At 35.2% G+C, this 17,623-nt stretch overlaps 1 protein-coding gene across 1 annotated transcript in view; it reads left to right on the top strand.

Moving 5' to 3' along the window:
- LOC141544591 (uncharacterized) overlaps positions 1-17,623 on the top strand; it is a 64,802-nt gene that overhangs the window by 30,631 nt on the left and 16,548 nt on the right. Inside the window, exons 7-8 of the mRNA XM_074270964.1 lie at positions 12,301-12,334; positions 16,650-16,719. Coding sequence (XP_074127065.1) covers positions 12,301-12,334; positions 16,650-16,719 — 104 coding nt within the window. The remainder of the gene's footprint in view (positions 1-12,300; positions 12,335-16,649; positions 16,720-17,623) is intronic.

The raw sequence follows: 17,623 nt of genomic DNA, 5'->3' as shown, positions 1-17,623 counted from the left end.
AATATCTTATTTAAGATTTTAGCATCAATATTCATTAAGGAGATTGGTCTATAGTTTTCTTTCTCAGTTTTCAACCTACCTCGTTTAGTATCATCAGTGACATGTCTGTGTCATATAAAGAGTTTGGTAGGACTCCTTCATCCTCTATTTTTTCAAATAATTTATATAACATTGGGGCTACTTGTTTTTTAAATGTTTGGTAGAATTCACATGTAAACCCATCTGGTCCTGGGGATTTTTTCTTGGGGAGTTGAGTAATAGCTTGTTCTATTTCTTTTTTCTTAAATGGGACTATTTAAGCAGTTTACCTCCTCCTCTGTTAATCTAGGAAGCCTATATTATTGGAGGTAGTCATCCATTTAAAATTGGGCAAAGTAACTCCTTATTATTTCTCTAATTTCCTCTTCGTTGGTGGAAAAATCCCCCTTTTCATTTTTAAGACGAACAATTTGTTTTCCCTTTCCTTTTTCTAATCAGATTTAACAAAGTTTTATCTATTTTATTAGCTTTTTCATAAAACCAACTCTTAGTTTTATTTATCAATTAAAAGGGGTTTTTTTCTTTCTTTTTTTTTTTTTCTTTCTTTATTTTTTTACTGAGGCTGGGGTTCAGTGACTTATCCAGGGTCACACAGCTAGGAAGTGTCAAATGTCTGAGGCCAGATTTGAACTCAAGGCTGGTGCTCTATCCACTGGGCCACCTAGCTGCCCACTATTTTCAATATTATTGATTTCTCCTTTTAATTTTAGAATTTCAAGTTTAGTTTTTGGTTGGGACTATTTAAGCAGTTTACCTCCTCCTTCTCTTAATCTAGGAAGCCTATATTTTTGGAGGTAGTCATCCATTTAAAGTTGGGGAAAGTAACTCCTTATTATTTCTCTAATTTCCTCTTCATTGGTGGAAAGATCCCTCTTTTCATTTGTAAGACTAACAATTTAAGTTTTCCCTTTCCTTTTTCTAATCAGATTTACCAAAGGTCTATCTATTTTATTAGCTTTTACATAAAACCAACTCTTAGTTTTATTTATTAATTCAATAGATTTTTTTTTCATTTTTTTGTTTTTTTTCTTATTTTTTTTCCTGAGGCTGGGGTTAAGTGACTGGCCCAGGGTCACACAGCTAGGAAATGTTAAATGTCTGAGGCCAGATTTAAACTCAGGTCCTCCTGAATTCAAGGCTGGTGCTCTATCCACTGGGCCACCTACCTGCCCACTACTTTCAATATTATTGATTTCTCCTTTTAATTTTAGAATTTCAAGTTTAGTGTTTGGTTGGGGGGTTTATTTTGGTCCTTTTCTAGCTTTTCAAGTTGCAGGCCCAATTTATTGATCTTCTCTTTCTCTCTCTTATTCAAGTAAGCCTCTAAAGACATGGCATTTCCCCTTATCACCTCTTTTGCTGCATCCCACAAATTTTGGTATGATGTCTCATCATTGTCATTATCTTGTGTGAAATTATTATTTTTTTCTATAATTTGCTGTTTTACCTAGTCATTTTTAAGATGAGATTATTTAGTTTCAAATTACTTTTTGGTCTATTTGCCCCTAACTTCTTGTTGAATGTAGTTTTTATTGCATTGTGATCTGAGATGAAGGCATTTACTATTTCTGCCTTCCTGCATTAAATTTTGAGATTTTTACGTCCCAATATATGGTCAATTTTTGTATTGGTTCCATGAACTGCTGAGAAAAAAGTATACTCCTTTCTATCACCATTCAGTTTTCTCCAAAGATCTATCATACCTAGTTTTTCTAATGTTCCATTTACCTCTTTAATTCCTTTCTTATTTTTTTTATGGTTTGATTTATCTAATTCTGAGAGTGCAAGGTTAAGGTCTCTCACTATTATAGATTTGCTGTTTAATTTTTTTTGCAACTCTCTTAACTTCTCCTTTAGGAAGTCAGATGGCATACCATTTGGTGCATATATGTTTAGTATTGATATGGTTTCATTATCTATGCTACCTTTTAGCAGGATATGGTTTCCTTCCTTATCTCTTTTAATTGGATCAATTTCTGCTTTTGCTTGATCTGAGATAAGGATGGCTAGCCCTGCTTTTTTGGCTTCACCTGAAACATAATAGATTCTTTTCCAACCTTTTACCTTTACTCTGTATGTATCTCCCTCCTTTAAATGTGTTTCCTGTAAACAACATATTGTAGGGTTCTGACATTTGATCCAGTCTGCTATCTGCCTCAGTTTAATGGGAGAGTTCATGCCATTCACATTTAGAGTTAAAATTACTAATTCTGTATTTCCTGCCATCATATTATTCCCTGATTATGCTTTTTTTTCCCCCTTGTCCCCCTGAAACCTTTACCCAGTATTGAATTTATGGACCCCACTTGTGATGCATAGCCCTCCCTTTTAAGTATCCCTCCCCCCTCTTTTTAAGTCCCTTCTCCTTTCTTGTACCTTTCCCTTATTCCTCTTTTTCTTTTCCTTTTTCCTCTCCGCACTTTTAATGAGGTGAGAGAGAATTCTGTGAAAAACAAATATGTCAATTATTTACTCTTTGAGCCTACTCTGATGAGAGTAAGATTTATACAATATTTCTCCCCCTCTCTAAGTTCCCTCAGATGTGGTAAATTTTCTATGCCTCCTCCTGGGATTTAGATTCCTTCTTTTTATCTTTCCTTTCCCATTTTATGATACTATCTCCTTCCCTTTACTACTTCTTTTTCATGTTATATCAGTAAAATTAAATTATCCATGTGGACTTTGTATCCACAACAGAGATACAGTTCTCAAGAGTGCTTTTTACCTTTTTTTTTTTTTGCTTCTCTTGAGACTTGTGGATGTAGATCAAATTTTTTGTTTAAATCTGTTTTTTTTTTTTTTTTTTTTTTCCTTAGAAACAAATGGAATTCCTCTGTTTCATTAAATGTCCATCTTCTTCCATGGAAGAAAATGCTAAACTTAGTTGGATAGTTTATTATTGGTTGCAATACTAGTTCTTTTGACTTTCAGAATATCAGGTTCTAGGCCCTACGATCCTTTAATGTGGAGGCACCCAGGTCTTGAGTGATCCTTATTGTGGAATCTTGATATGAATTTTTTTTTTTCCTGGCTACTTGCAATATTTTTTCCTTAGTTTGGTAGTTTGGCAGCTTAGCCACAATGTTCTTTTTTTAGGGTCTTTTTCAGAAGATGTTCGAGGAATTCTTTCATCGCCTATTTTCCCTTCTGTTCCTATTATCTCTGGACAATTCTCGTTGATGATTTCCTGTAAAATAGAATCTGGGCTCTTTTTTTTCATCATAATTTTCAGTAAGTCCAATGATCCTCAGATTATCTCTCCTAGATCTATTTTCCAAGTCTATAGATTTTCCCAGTAAATATTTGATGTTATTCTCCAGCTTTTCATTTATTTATTTTTTTGTTTTGTTTTGTTTTGTTTGACTGATTCTTGATTTCTCAATGAATCATTCATTTCTATTTGTTCAGTTCTGATTTTTAATGAGTCATTTTCCTTCAAATTTTTAGTTCTTTTTGTATGGGTCCAATTGAGCTTTTAAATGAATTATTTTGCTCAGTTGAATTTTTTTTCATTTCACTATTTTTTTAGTGAGTTATTTTCTTTTTCCACATCACAAACACTACTTTTTAAGGATTTTTTTTATCTTCTCCAATTCAGAAATCTTACTTTCCTGTTTTTTGTTAATCTTTTCTAATTCACAAAATTTTGTTTCCCTGCACCTCCTGTGAATTCTGTATTTTTTTCCAACTCAAATTTCAGGACGTTGTTATTCTCTATCATAGCTTCTCTTTCCTTTCCCCATTTTTCTTCAAAATCTCTTAACTTTTGAACAGTCTCTTCTAGGAGAGGATTATGTGTTGACGGGCATGTATCATTCCCTTTTAGGCTGTTATCTGGAGAGTGTTTGCTGTTAGCTTCCTTGGGGTTGGATACCAGCTCTTTCTCAGTATAAAATGTGTCAATCATTCTCTTCAGTTTCTTACTCATTCTTAAAACTCTGTGGGGGTCTGCTCTTTTGTATGAAATTTACCAGCTTTCTCCCAGACAGTTGATAGGATGCAGCAATCCTTTGACTGGGCTAAGAGAGAACTCTGGGAGAGAGTTCTCTTCCTCCCAACAGAAATGACTCAGAGGTGGTTAGCAGGGCTGCAGCAAGGAGTGCCCATTGAAGGACCCACACTATGTCACCTAGCAACTGCCCTGAGACTAGAGGCTGAACAGTAAAAGCGTCACAAACCCCAGGCAAAGCCTCCCATAGGGCCGTAAATATTACCAGCTGACACAAAAAGCCCCTGCTCTTAAACTGGACATCTCTGCTCAGAAAGCACACTTGCTGTTGCAGGGGTTCTGCTGCTGTGGGAGTTCCACTGCTGCTGAAGTTTCACTACTGTGAGAATTCCACTACCTCAGGCTGAGCCCCACACTATGAGGATCACAGCCTGCCCCAGGCTGTGTCCCCTGCTGTTCACATTCTTAACTGCCCTAAGGAAAAGCCCCGGACAGCAGAAGGGGGCTGCACACCATAATGAGATTAGTGTTAGGTAACTTCTGGTTTGGGGTGATTATATTTTCTGGATTTTTACTTTAAAGTGGCTTTGATTTCTCTTCTTATGTGCCATTTTACAAGCAGAGTGGAGCTATCAGCCTATGCCAGATTCCTCTATCTCAGTGGCTTCTCTGATCCCAGAGTTCTCCCCAGCCCATTTGACTCAATGTGCTAGCCCTTAGTCCAACCCTGTCTGTGCCGGTGCTTTTTTTCCTCCTCTTAGAACCGACCTTTTCTGTTAAAATTCCAGATTCTCTTTTTCTGGTAAGTTGTGCTTCTAATCCTTGTGGTTTTTATCAGTCCAGCATTATTTTTGAAGCTGATTTCACTAGTTGGTATTGATGGTAAAAGGGAGCTTAGAAATGCATGTGTATCTTCTGTGCCATCTTGGCTCTGCCCCACTTTCTTTCCTTTTTCTAATCAAATTTACCAAAGGTTTATCAATTTTATCGTTTTTTTTCATAAAACAAACTCTCAAGTTTTATTTATTAATTTAAAAGTTTTTTTATATTCAATTTTATTTTCATTTTCATTTTAGTATTCCAAGTTAATATTTGATGGGAGGGTTAATTTGCTCTTTTTCTAACTTTTTAAGTAGTAAACCCAATTCATTGATCTTCTTTCTCTATTTTATTCAAGTAAGCCTCTAGAGATATAAAATTTTCCCTTATTACCACTGTGGCTGCATCCCACAAATTTTGGTATGTTGTCTCATTGTCGTCATTCTCTTGAGTGAAATTATTGTGTCTATGATTTGACCCATTCATTCCTTAGGATGAGATTATTTAGTTTCCAATTACTTTTTTGTTTAGCCCTAGCTTTTTGTTGAATGTAGTTTTTTCATTGTGATCTAAAAAGAATGAATTTACTATTTCTAACTTTCTGCATTTAATTTTGAGGTCTTTATGTCCCAATATATGGTCAATTTTTGTAGAAGTTCCATGAACTGCTGAGAAGAAAGTATACTCCTTCCTGTCTCTATTCAGTTTTCTCAAAAGATCTGTCATATCTAACTTTTCCAATATTACCAATATTTACCTCTTTAACTTCTTTCTTATTTGTTTTGTGGTTTGATTTATCTAATTCTGAAAGTGCAAGGTTGAGTTCTCCAACTATTATAGTTTGCTGTGTATTTTTTCTTCCAACTCTTTCAACTTCTCCTTTAGGAGATCTTGGTGCACCATATATGCACAATATATATTCACTACTTGGTGCATATATGTTTAGTATTGATACTGCTTCATTGTCTATGCTACTCTTTTGCAAGATGTACTTTCCTTCCTTATTTCTTTTAATTAGATAATATTTTGCTTTTCTTGATCTGAAAATGGCTAGCCCTGCTATTCTGAATTCACCTGAAGCATAATGAATAGATTCTCCTACAGCCTTTTACCTTGACTCTGTATGTATTACCCTGCTTTAAATGTGTTTCCTGCAAACCATATATTGTAGGATTCTGGCTTTTGATGCAGTGTGCATCAGACTCCACTTTATGGGAGAATTCATCACATTCACATTTACAGTTAAAAGTACTAATTCTGTATTTTCTGCCATCTTATTATCCCCAGATTATACTTTCCTTTTCCTTTCCCTCTTTACCCATGTCCCCAGTATTAAACTTAGGGCACCACTTGCCTCATGCCGCTCTCCCTTTTTAGAATCCCTCCCATCCCCTTTCAGTCCCTCCTCCTTTCCTTTAACTTTGTCTTATTTTTTTTTCTGTATTCCCTTCTATTTAGTTTACTCCTTTCCTTCTCCCTTTTCATCTCCCACTTTTCAATGAGGTGAGAGAAGTTTCTCTGTAAACCAAATATGTCTAATATTTTCTCTTTGAGCCAAATCTGATGAGAGTACGATGTACCTCCCTCTCCCTTAATTCCCTCAGATATAATAGGTTTCCTTTGCCTCTTTGTGTGATGTAATTTCCCTCTTTTTATCTCCCCTTTTCCCTTTTCTGATAAAATCCCCTTTCCACTTTTATTTTCCAATTTTTTTAATATTATAACAGTAAAACCAAATTATACAAATGCTCTTTATGTATGCCTATAACAAAAAACAAGAGTTCTTTTTATCTTTTATGGTTCTCCTATTGGGAGGTTAAATTTTTTGTTTAGCTCTATTTATTTATTTATTTTTTCATTAGGAATAAATGGAATTCACTTGTTTCATTGAATGTCTATCTTCTTCCCTGGAAGAAAATGTGCAGCTTAGCTGGGTAGTTTATTCTTGGCTGCATTCCAAGTCTTTTTGACTTTCAGAAGCTGAGATTCCAGGCCCTTTGATCCTTTAATGTGGAAGCTGCTAGATTCTGAGTTATCCTATATTGTCGCTCCTTGGTATTGTTTTTTTTTTTTTTTTTGTTTTGTTTTTCTGGCTGCTTGTAACATTTTTTCCTAAGTCTGACAGTTCTGAAATTTAGCCACGTTATTACTTGACGTTTTTATTTGGGGGTTCAATGCCTATTTTACCTTCTGATTCTCTTACATGTGAGGCAGTTCTCTTGGAGGATTTTCTGAAAAATATTGTCTAGGCTCTTTTTGCTCATCATGCTTTTCAGAGATTCCAATTATCCTTAGATTATGTGTCCTAGATCTATTTTCCAGGTCTCTTATTTTTCCACGTAGATATTTAACATTTTTTTCTATTTTTTTCATTTTTTTGTTTTTTCTTGACTGATTCTTGATGTCTCAAATAATCATTCATTTCTGTTTTTTCAATTCTGAGTTTTTAAACTAATTTTATAAATATAATTTTTTCATAGTACATATGCATGAATATATATATTTTTTTACATTATCCCTGTATTCATTTTTCCAAATTTTCCCCTCCCTCCCTCCCTGCCTCTACTCCCTCCCCTAGATGACAGGCAATTCCATGAATATTAAATGTACTACAGCATAACCTAGATATAATATATGTGTGTAAATCCAATTTTCTTGTCGCATGGTAATAATTGGATTCCAAAGGTATAAGTAACCTGGGTAGAAAGATAATAATGCAAGCAGTTTACATTCAATTCTGATCAGTTCTGATTTTTAATCAAATCAGTTCTTATTTTTAATAAGTTATTAGCTTCATTAACTTTTTTCCCTTCTTTTTCTATATGTCCAATTGAGTTTTTAAATGACTTGTTTTGCTCTATGGAATTTTTTCCATTTCACTCATTTTTTTTTTTGTTTGTTTGTTTGTTTTGTTTTGTTTTGTTTTGTTTTGTTTTTAATGAGTTATTTTCATTTTTCCAATGAACAAATCTTACTTTCCTGGGACTTCTTTACCTTTTCCAATTCACAAATTCTGTTTACCTAGGAGTCCCTTACCTTTTCCATTTCACATTTCAGGAAGTTGTTTTCTTTTTCCACTTTATCAAATCTTTCTTTTAATGATTTATATGCATTTCTCATGCTCTTTTGCAGAGCTTCTCTTTTTTTTTATCCATTTTTCTTCTAGCTCTGTTTTAGGATATTTTCTGATTTCTTCCAGTTGAACTTGTCTGATGGGGATCAGGTTATATCCCCCTTTGTTTTTGTTTTTGTTTTTTTTTTTTCTGGAAATTTTCTTCTATTAGTCTCCTTAGGGTTAGAAATCTGCTCTATTTCTGTATAGAAGCTATCTATAGTTAAAGCTAGCTTGGCTTTTTTATTCATTTTTTTTAAAGCCCTTAGTGTCTGGCTTCAGGGGAAGGAGGTTCTCAGCTTCCTCTGCAAAACAGGGACAGATAGACAGTAACTGTCCTGCAAAAACAGGCTTGAAGAGTGGACATTCTGCTGCAAAGTCTTACTGCCCTGGGCAGAGCCCCCACTGTGCAGAAATTATGAGTGTCTTGGGCAGAACCCTGCTATGCAGTAGTGTGATTTTCTTTGGAAGTACCCCACTGGGCAGGAAGTGTGCCCTGGGCAGAGCCCCACTAGTGGCTGCCTTGGGACAAGCGGTTGAGCAGCAGAAGTGTCTCTGTTCTGGTAGACTATGGCTGAACAGCTGTACTGGGGTTGTGCTGGGTCACTCCTGGTGCTGGGTGGGTATGGTCAGGTCCTGTTAAACTCTGGTGTTTTGGTGTATATGCTACCTTTGGTGTTTGTGTAACTTCTCTGTTGATCTACTGCTTTTCAATTAAAGCAGAGCAGACAACGTGTGGTAGAGTCCTCCCTGCAAATTCTCCACCCACAGGGATCACACTGTGCTCCGGGTCCACTCAGCATGGGCAAGCCTCTGTGTTCTGACTCCCTGGCTGCTCTGGACTCCTCCTACCCGATCAAGACAGACTTTATCTGGCGAAGTTCCAAGTAATCTTTGGCTGGCAAAGTGTTGTACTCCCAATATTTGGGAATCCTACCAGTCAAGCATGATTTCTGAGGCTGAATTAGGTATATAGTAAGTGAGGGTAGAAGGGAGTTCAGAATGAAGCATCTATCCTCTCCACCATCTTGGCTCTGCCCCCCCCCCCCCGGGAAGTAGTATTTTTTTTAAAACAAGATCTCTGGTTCTTTTTCTAAAGCTCTCATTTCCTTTCTCCACTTTCCTTTTAACTCTTTTAAGATCTATTTATAATTCTTACTAAGAGAATCTTCAGAGTTGCAGACCAAGTTATCTTACATTTTGAGGCTTGACCTGATGGCTTTTTGCCTCAAGTGTCATCAGGGTTTGAGGTCTGCACTTTCCTATCTCCATAGAATCTATCTATGGTCAGAGTTCTTTTGCTTTTCATTTTTAAATGTTCTGGTCTGCTCTTAGGACAATAGGGAAATTGTCCCAAATTTCCTCTATCTCAAATTTCCTCTACAGGCAACAGTAGTTTCATGCTTCCCTGGGGCCAGGGTTGCTGTCTTCCATCTAGTGCTGTGTAAGCATGGCTAAACCCATTTGTTTTCCTGGGGTTTGGGGTCTCATTATTTGTCTTCTGAAGTTGAGTTGAAAGTCTTTCAGCAGAAGATATTTTGGAAGAACTTCAGGAAAAGTCTGTTTGCTGATCCAGTGGTTTCTGAACCAAGACAGAATAGCTTGTATTATAGTTAAAAGATTCCCAGTAAATTTCTCCAGGGGACAGAATCCACTCTGATCTCAGTCCCTGTATTGTACCTTTGCTGGGCCACCTCCACCCTACCCCTGTTCTTCAGATCGACTTTTCCTGAGGTTCTTCCAAAGTATCTTCTGCTGAAAATATATGTGGATTCTGTCACTCGAAAACCAATTCAGAGGCTTTATGTGACAAAAGGAAGGAAGAGCTCAAAGATTTGTGCATTTTTTGTCTCCTTGATTTTATGTTTTAAAAAACTACCATACTAAAATATCTGCCTAGGGAGAAGCATTAGCTACTTTGATATTTATGAACATAGTTGATATCTTCAGGCCCTCCACTCTTCAGGAAAGTATCTAGAAATACCATTTTTGGCTGCACAGTATAGAATGACATTTTTAGCTTACTTATGTTTAAATGGAAATAAATCATTATTAGATAACTCAATATGTATTATGTTATATAATGAAATTTCACTTAAAATATATCAGAGAGTAGCGGGAACTCTAAATTCTCAGTCTGAGGAGACACAGTGAACATTTTTGCAGGTCCTAACCAGTTGGGTAAACTGGCTAAAGAGCTGTCCTTTACTGTCAGAAGACATAGGTTTAAAACTCACTTCTGATACATCCTAGCTGGTTGACTCTACACAAGTTGCTTAACCTCACAGCGCCTCAACTTAATAATTCACTAAGAATATCATTTGCAATAAAGGCTTCATTTCCAAAATATAAAGAGAATTGACTCTAATTTATAAGAAATCAAGCCATTCTCCTATTGATAAATGGTCAAAGGATATGAACAGACAATTCTCAGAAGAAGAAATTGAAACTATTTCTAGCTATATGAAAAGATGCTCCATTTCATTATTAATCAGAGAAATGCAAATTAAAACAACTCTGAGATACCACTACACATCTCTAATTGGCTAGAATGACAGGGAAAGATAATGCAGAATGTTGAAGGGGATGTGGGAAAACAGGGACACTGACACATTGTTGCTGGAATTGTGAATGCATCCAGCCATTCTGGAGAGCAATTTTCAACTTTGCTCAAAAAGTTATCAAACTGTGCATCCCCTTTCACCCAGCAGTTTTACTTCTGGTCTTATATCCCAAAGAGATCTTAAAGAAGGGAAAGGGATGCGGATGCCCATTGATTAGAGAAGGGCTGAATAAATTGTGGTATATGAATATTATGGAATATGATTGCTGTGTAAGAAATGACTAGCAGGATGATTTCAGAAAAGCCTGGAGAGATTTACATGACCTGATGCTGAGTGAAATGAGTAGGACCAGAAGATCGTTGTATACTTGCACAACAATACTATATGATGATCAATTCTGATGGATATGGCCATTTTCAACAATAAGATGAACCAAATCACTTCCAATAGAGCAATAATGAACTGAACCAGCTACACCCAGCATAAGAACCACTACATAGAATTCCCAATCCCTCTAATTTTGTCCGCCTGCATTTTATATTTCCTTCACAGGCCTATTTGTACACTGTTTCAAAGTCCGATTCTTTTTGGACTGCAAAACAAACTTTTGGTCGTGTGTGTGTGTGTGTGTGTGTGTGTGTGTGTGTGTGTTGTATATGTATATAATTTCTACTTTAAGATATCGAACATGTATTGACCAACCTGCCATCTTTGGGGTGGGGGGGAACGAGGGGAAAAATTAGAAAAAACGGTTTCGCAATTGTCAATGTTGTGAAATTCCCCATGCATATATCTGGTAAATAAAAACTATTAAATTAAAAGAATATCATTTGCAGAGAAATTCCCTGTTTATCAGTGAAGGTAATTTTTATCACTGTGATTTCCATACAAATGAAATCTCATATTCCTTTGGACATAATTAGTTCAAAAGCAATCTGGCAGCATCATTTTCAATGTTTTGGAGAAAGTCAATTTTGGAGAATGATTTATGAATTAAATAACAAAATAATATACCTAGTGAAATGGAGAAATAGTTATCTCTTAGTTCTTTCCCTTAGACTCATGTCATGGTTCGTAGTAAAAAAAAAAAGAATTTCTTATTTTATTGCCCAGTAAAATATTTTTAAACTATATTTTGCAGTCAAAGATCAGAAGAAATAATAGATGTGCATTGTAAATCATTACTTTTGTTTTTATTTTTAGTTTCCCTTCCCAAGAAGACTTGAATAGAAAAAATACATTGGTTTTCTACTTATTAACCCCTTTCTTCAAGGGATTATAGAGCTTTAGACAGGTTACATTGTTTTGGATCTCTTGCCCATGGAGAAGAGATAGAAATATGTTATGTTATGCTAAACTGAATGTCTGTGGATTTCTCTGATTTATAAAAGGGAATATTCTGCCATGTCATGCTGAATGTGGCAGTACTATATTTCCAAACATTTTATCTGTGAGGACTGTGGTAAGAAAGTCGATCTTTCTCAATATCGTCTTTGCAATCTACTTACATAAAAAAGCCCAAATTATTCATGTTAGAGCAGATTGTTCTTTTTATTTATGGTATTTGCTTAGAGATATGGTGCTCTGAAAGTGCGAAGCAATTAATGTAACCAGATCACTCACAGATAACTCATATTTTAAGACCACCTCTTTCTACCCACCTCATTCAACTTAAAGACATTTATCTATATCACAATTCCCTTTGAATCATATTGGCGTTGCTCAAAAATACATTGTAGAATAGCTTTAAAATTATGCCTTTTATATTAATTTTTATATATTAAGTTTTAATTGTATTTTACTTTTTTCTACAATAGCAGAAGAAAGTTCTTCAGAAGATTCTACAAGCAGGTAGGCTTTGTAGCTTTTGATTAATCTTCTTGGTCCAGTCTTCAATGGGTTTTTCAATTCAGACAAAGCAGACTGTCATGAATCCAAAATTTTTATACTACTATAGTATACTATGCTATACTATGCTATAGAATTTTTATACTATCATATTAATTCATGTTTTTGCTTAATTAACTTTCAACAAATTAGGTTTACTGGACACCTACTAGGTACATGTGCATTTGCACATATATATATATATATATATATATATATATATATATATATATATATATATATGTATATATATATATATATGTACATTATTATGTGTGTATATATGTTTATGCATATATTGCATATGTGTGTGTATATATACACACACATATATGTACACTATGTGTATGTGTGTGCATGTGTTTATTCAAGCTTATTTATCAGATTATTAACTGTTTTGTGTATAGATAGTTGACTGAGGAAGCTGAAGGATTAAGTGACTAGTTTGGGTTCATGAAATCATTATGTGACAAAGGAAGAAGTTGAATCCACTGTATTTTTACCCCCTTCCTACTTCCTATCCACAAAACCCTCTTAGAACTATTAAGAAATAGTATTTGATGAATGAAGAATGAACCAGCTATGTTCCATATGGCCACACCACATGTTAGCCACCTGGAAGGGGGCTTTTAAATCACATCTGCAATGCAAATATGTATCATCTTCTACTTGCAGAAGTTTTACCTAAGTGCTCAGATCAAGGAGTTATCAACAGGGGCTGGGGGTTAGTCACTGGGACCAGGATCCTAAATTAAGACAAGAGATGGTATTGGAGATTTCTCAGCAAGGAGAGAAGCAATGGTAGAGAAGAGGGAAGCGTCTGGTGAGTAGTTTCTGCTTGGAACTCTTGTAGACAACTATGGTAGAGAGCTAATTTTTACTTTGAGACTTTGGCAGGAATATTCTTCTTTCCAATTAGAGAGATGTGGGCAAGTTGGCATTGTATCTTGAGAAGTAGTAAACCTTTTGAAAACGCACTTCTCTGGAGCTCCTACAAAGGCAAACAGATATGGCAAAGGATTAGTTGTAAAGGTCATTAACAGGAATGACTAAAACAGAGATTGCTAAGTATCTCACTTTTAGTGAGCTCATTTTCCCACAGCACAGAATGTTATTTTGCAGTGTCCTACAGATTCTGTGCTCTTTGTTGCTGTCAGTGTTAAGAGTTACTCTTAATATAAAAGAAGGTGAAAATTCTGGAAAAACGCCTTTCCACTTTCTAGATGATCAAGTAGAATGAAGTATTCCAAGAAATGATAATTTTTTTCTCTTAAATAAGGAGGAAGGTGAAGAGAAAAGAGGCAAAGTTGGGAGTGATTGTCTCGGGAGATTGGTGGGAAGAGTCCCCTGATCCCAAGAAGCTGAACATTTGGAACCTTTCTTCCTATATTTATTTAAAAAATGAAGTATTAGAACTATAAAGCACCCAGAGCAGTTCCTAATATGACAAATTCAACGGAGATATTTTCACAGCCCCATAGGATGGCATTGATTAATGTGAAATAGCTTAGGGGCTAAATCAAATATGATTAAGCAAGATGTTTCAAGTGACATGGCTTTTTAAAGTCAGAGGGAAGTAAGTCCTTGATGTAGAGAAAAGAGCCCATTAGAACAGAGTTAGGAAGGGAACAAGGGGGGGGGCCTAGGTAAGAACAAACTCTCATGTACATTGTATCTATGGGAGTTGTTGCAGGATACCTAAAGAGATAATTGAGTCAGTCTTTTAGATATGCTAACAAGATAGTCCCAGGAAATTGATCTCTTTTTCTATGGGATTATGGTTGATGGACATGTTGCAGCATTTACATTATTCCTGTTAATGGTATTATATTATTCCTCTTTTAGATGTGAATTTAAGGGGAAGCAAATAGGAACATGATTTTGAAGCCCTAAGAATCTGGAAAGAAAAATAAAAATTTGGAAGTTAATAAAAAAATTCAGGAGGCCTTGAGAAGTTTAAGTAAAAAGTAGAGTTAGTTGAAGTGAAAATTGAGAAGCTGAGTTGAAGATGATAGATTCCAACTAAAGGAAGAAAAGAAAGTGAGCCCAAAGAGGATTTGAGGAGATGGAAAAGACATAAGAAAGAAGACAAGGTGAAGGCTATAAAGAGGAGGAAAAGGAGATGAAATACAACTGAAAAATGAGAAAGGGAAGAAGAATGTTAAAAAACAGGACCAAATAAGCAGTCAGTTCTCAAGTTTAAGAAGAAAGGAAGGGAGATTGCTCATGTGTATCAAAGTATCAGAGCAAAAGGAATGAAGGAAGGAAGGAAGGAAGGAAGGAAGGAAGGAAAGGAAAGGAAAGGAAAGGAAAGGAAAGGAAAGGAAAGGAAAGGAAAGGAAAGGAAAGGAAAAGGAAAGGAAAGGAAAGGAAAGGAAAGGAAAGGAAAGGAAAGGAAAGGAAAGGAAAGGAAAGGAAAGGAAAGGAAAGGAAAGGAAAGGAAAGGAAAGGAAAGGAAAGGAGAAAGGAAAGGAAAGGAAAGGAAAGGAAAGGAAAGGAAAGGAAAGGAAAGGAAAGGAAAGGAAAGGAAAAGGAAAGGAAAGGAAAGGAAAGGAAAGGAAAGGAAAGGAAAGGAAAGGAAAGGAAAGGAAAGGAAAGGAAAGGAAAGGAGAAAGGAAAGGAAAGGAAAGGAAAGGAAAAGGAAAGGGAAAGGAAAGGAAGGAAAAGGAAAGGAAAGGAAAGGAAAGGAAAGGAAAGGAAAGGAAAGGAAAGGAAAGGAAAGGAAAGGAGAAAGGAAAGGAGAGGAAAGGAAAGGAGAGGAAAGGAAAGGAAAGGAAAGGAAAGGAAAGGAAAGGAAAGGAAAGGAGAAAGGAGGAAAGGAGAAAGGAAAGGAAAGGAAAGGAAAGGAAAGGAAAGGAAAGGAAAGGAAAGGAAAGGAAAGGAAAGGAAAGGAAAGGAAAGGAAAGGAAAGGAAAGGAAAGGAAAGGAAAGGAAAGGAAAGGAAAGGAAAGGAAAAAAGGAAAGGAAAAAGGAAAGGAAAAAGGAAAGGAAAAAGGAAAGGAAAAAGGAAAGGAAAAAGGAAAGGAAAAAGGAAAGGAAAAAGGAAAGGAAAAAGGAAAGGAAAAAGGAAAGGAAAAAGGAAAGGAAAAAGGAAAGGAAAAAGGAAAGGAAAAAGGAAAGGAAAAAGGAAAGGAAAAAGGAAAGGAAAAAGGAAAGGAAAAAGGAAAGGAAAAAGGAAAGGAAAAAGGAAAGGAAAAAGGAAAGGAAAAAGGAAAGGAAAGGAAAGGAAAGGAAAGGAAGAAGGAAAGGAAGAAGGAAAGAGAAAGAAAGATGTGCTAACACATCCTAAGGAGCTGAGAAGAGAATGGTTTTGTGCTAGTGAACAGGGAATAAAGATAAATTGGATTCAAGTCCCCCCTTTGTTATATTGAGCAAGTGTGCCCCAGAAATTTTTCCCATAACAGTTGCTCATCTGCATTATTTTCTCTCTGAAATTTCCCTACATTAATCAAAGACAAATAATGTACCCCAACTTGAATTCTGAACTCAACCACTCTCTCCCTCCAGCGCAAGTGAATTGAAAAATCTGGAGTTGAAACTCCTTGAAAGTAGATTACCACAGGGATTGTAAAAACTTTTTCTAGCAAGGAAGATAAACATTTACTTTTACAATAAAGACTTACTGAGACTGGAACGCATGATATATTCACATATCTAAAGGACAACTAGGCAAAGCAGTGGGCACTGTGTCCTGGGTTTGGAATCAAGAAGGGTCATCTGAGTTCTAATCTAGATCAGATACTTATTTGGTTATGATTCCAGGCAAGTCTCACTTAATCCTGTTTTCCTGAGTTTCCCCATCTGTGAAAGAATTGAGGAAAGAAATGGCAAACCACTTTAGTACCTATGCCAATCAAATGCCAAATGGGATCAAAGAATAAGACACTACTGAAATGATTGAACAACAAATACAACTCATATCTAGAGCTGAAACCTGTTGAGGGTAATTGTCACAATTTAGAAGGGAAGGTACAGAGAACAGTGACATGCTATTACAAATAGATTTCCAAGGTTTTAATAATTTGGGAATTTATAATGTCCCATTGTGTTTGTTTATCAACTTATTCTGGAGGAAAGAGCCCCTGATAGCTTCTAAACTAATATTTTCTTCTCTACCAAAATGAATCTTGGAATAGGAATAGTTGATTATATCTTCTATTCAATCATCCTTTGTAACATATCATTGGGTAACAAAGAACCTTGCAACAACTAAAAAGTTTTCTTGTTCATGATTGACTTCTGGAAATAAAAGAACTAATTTTTGGTTTCTTTTTGAAAGATACTCTGACATACCAGAATGGAAAATTCTCCAGCTAATCACAGATAACGAATTCAGTTTTGATATGGAGGTAAAGTTTCTTTATTGATTTTTTTTTCTACTCATATTTCAGTTTAGACAGTGCTTTGTTTTGTTAAAAGATATTGTAAACATACTATACAATCTCTTTAGTTATTTAATACCAAAGATCCAAATGGAGTTAAAAGGACCCAAATTATTTTAAAGCAAAGAAGCTTTTTTTCTGCATCAGACTTTCAAGTTTCCCCACCTCTAAGTTTTGTTGTGTTTTTTTTTTCTTCTGAATAACTAACTGAAACCAACTTTTATGCAATTTACATTCTGCTAATATTTCTCTATCAGTCTCCATATTTTCTTGTTACCTTTGTATTTAACTATGCACTGAAAAGAGTCTTAGATTTGGAGTGGAGAACCAGGCTTCAAATCCCATGACTTACACTCTAAAATAAATAATATTATGATGTTCCTAGAGGTCTCTTCTTGCTCCATATCTGTGATTCATTCCATAATAATACTAATTTTCTCTAAAAGTTGGTTGCACCGGTTGCTCCTGATTTTTTATTACAAATAGAGCACCTATGAATATTTCTGTACACATAGTTCTTATTTTTCCTGTCCTTGCTCTTTTTAGGATGAATTCTTAGCAATGGAATAAAAAAATAGTATTTTGATTCTTACATATTGTTTTCTAAAACACCTGGACCAATTATAGTTCTCCTAGTGGTATATTAGAATTTCCCACGATTTGTAAATTTTTTTTTTGTTTTTCTATGACATTTTGTTTATTTGTAAAATTTATTTTATTTGAAAAAAACAGTAAAAAAAATAAAAACAGAAAAGGAATACAAAACAAAATAAAACAAAGCAAAAGATAACATTGTCATGTGCCCTTCAAAAATTCAAGGAGAATTCAAAATATACATCAACAAATTACCAGATAAAGAAATTATATATTT

The sequence above is a fragment of the Sminthopsis crassicaudata genome, chromosome 5 (assembly GCF_048593235.1).
Source record: "Sminthopsis crassicaudata isolate SCR6 chromosome 5, ASM4859323v1, whole genome shotgun sequence".
In the NCBI taxonomy this organism is placed as follows: domain Eukaryota; kingdom Metazoa; phylum Chordata; class Mammalia; order Dasyuromorphia; family Dasyuridae; genus Sminthopsis; species Sminthopsis crassicaudata.
The sequence above is the reverse complement of the archived record's forward strand: the minus strand, read 5'-3'. Positions and strand labels throughout refer to the sequence as shown.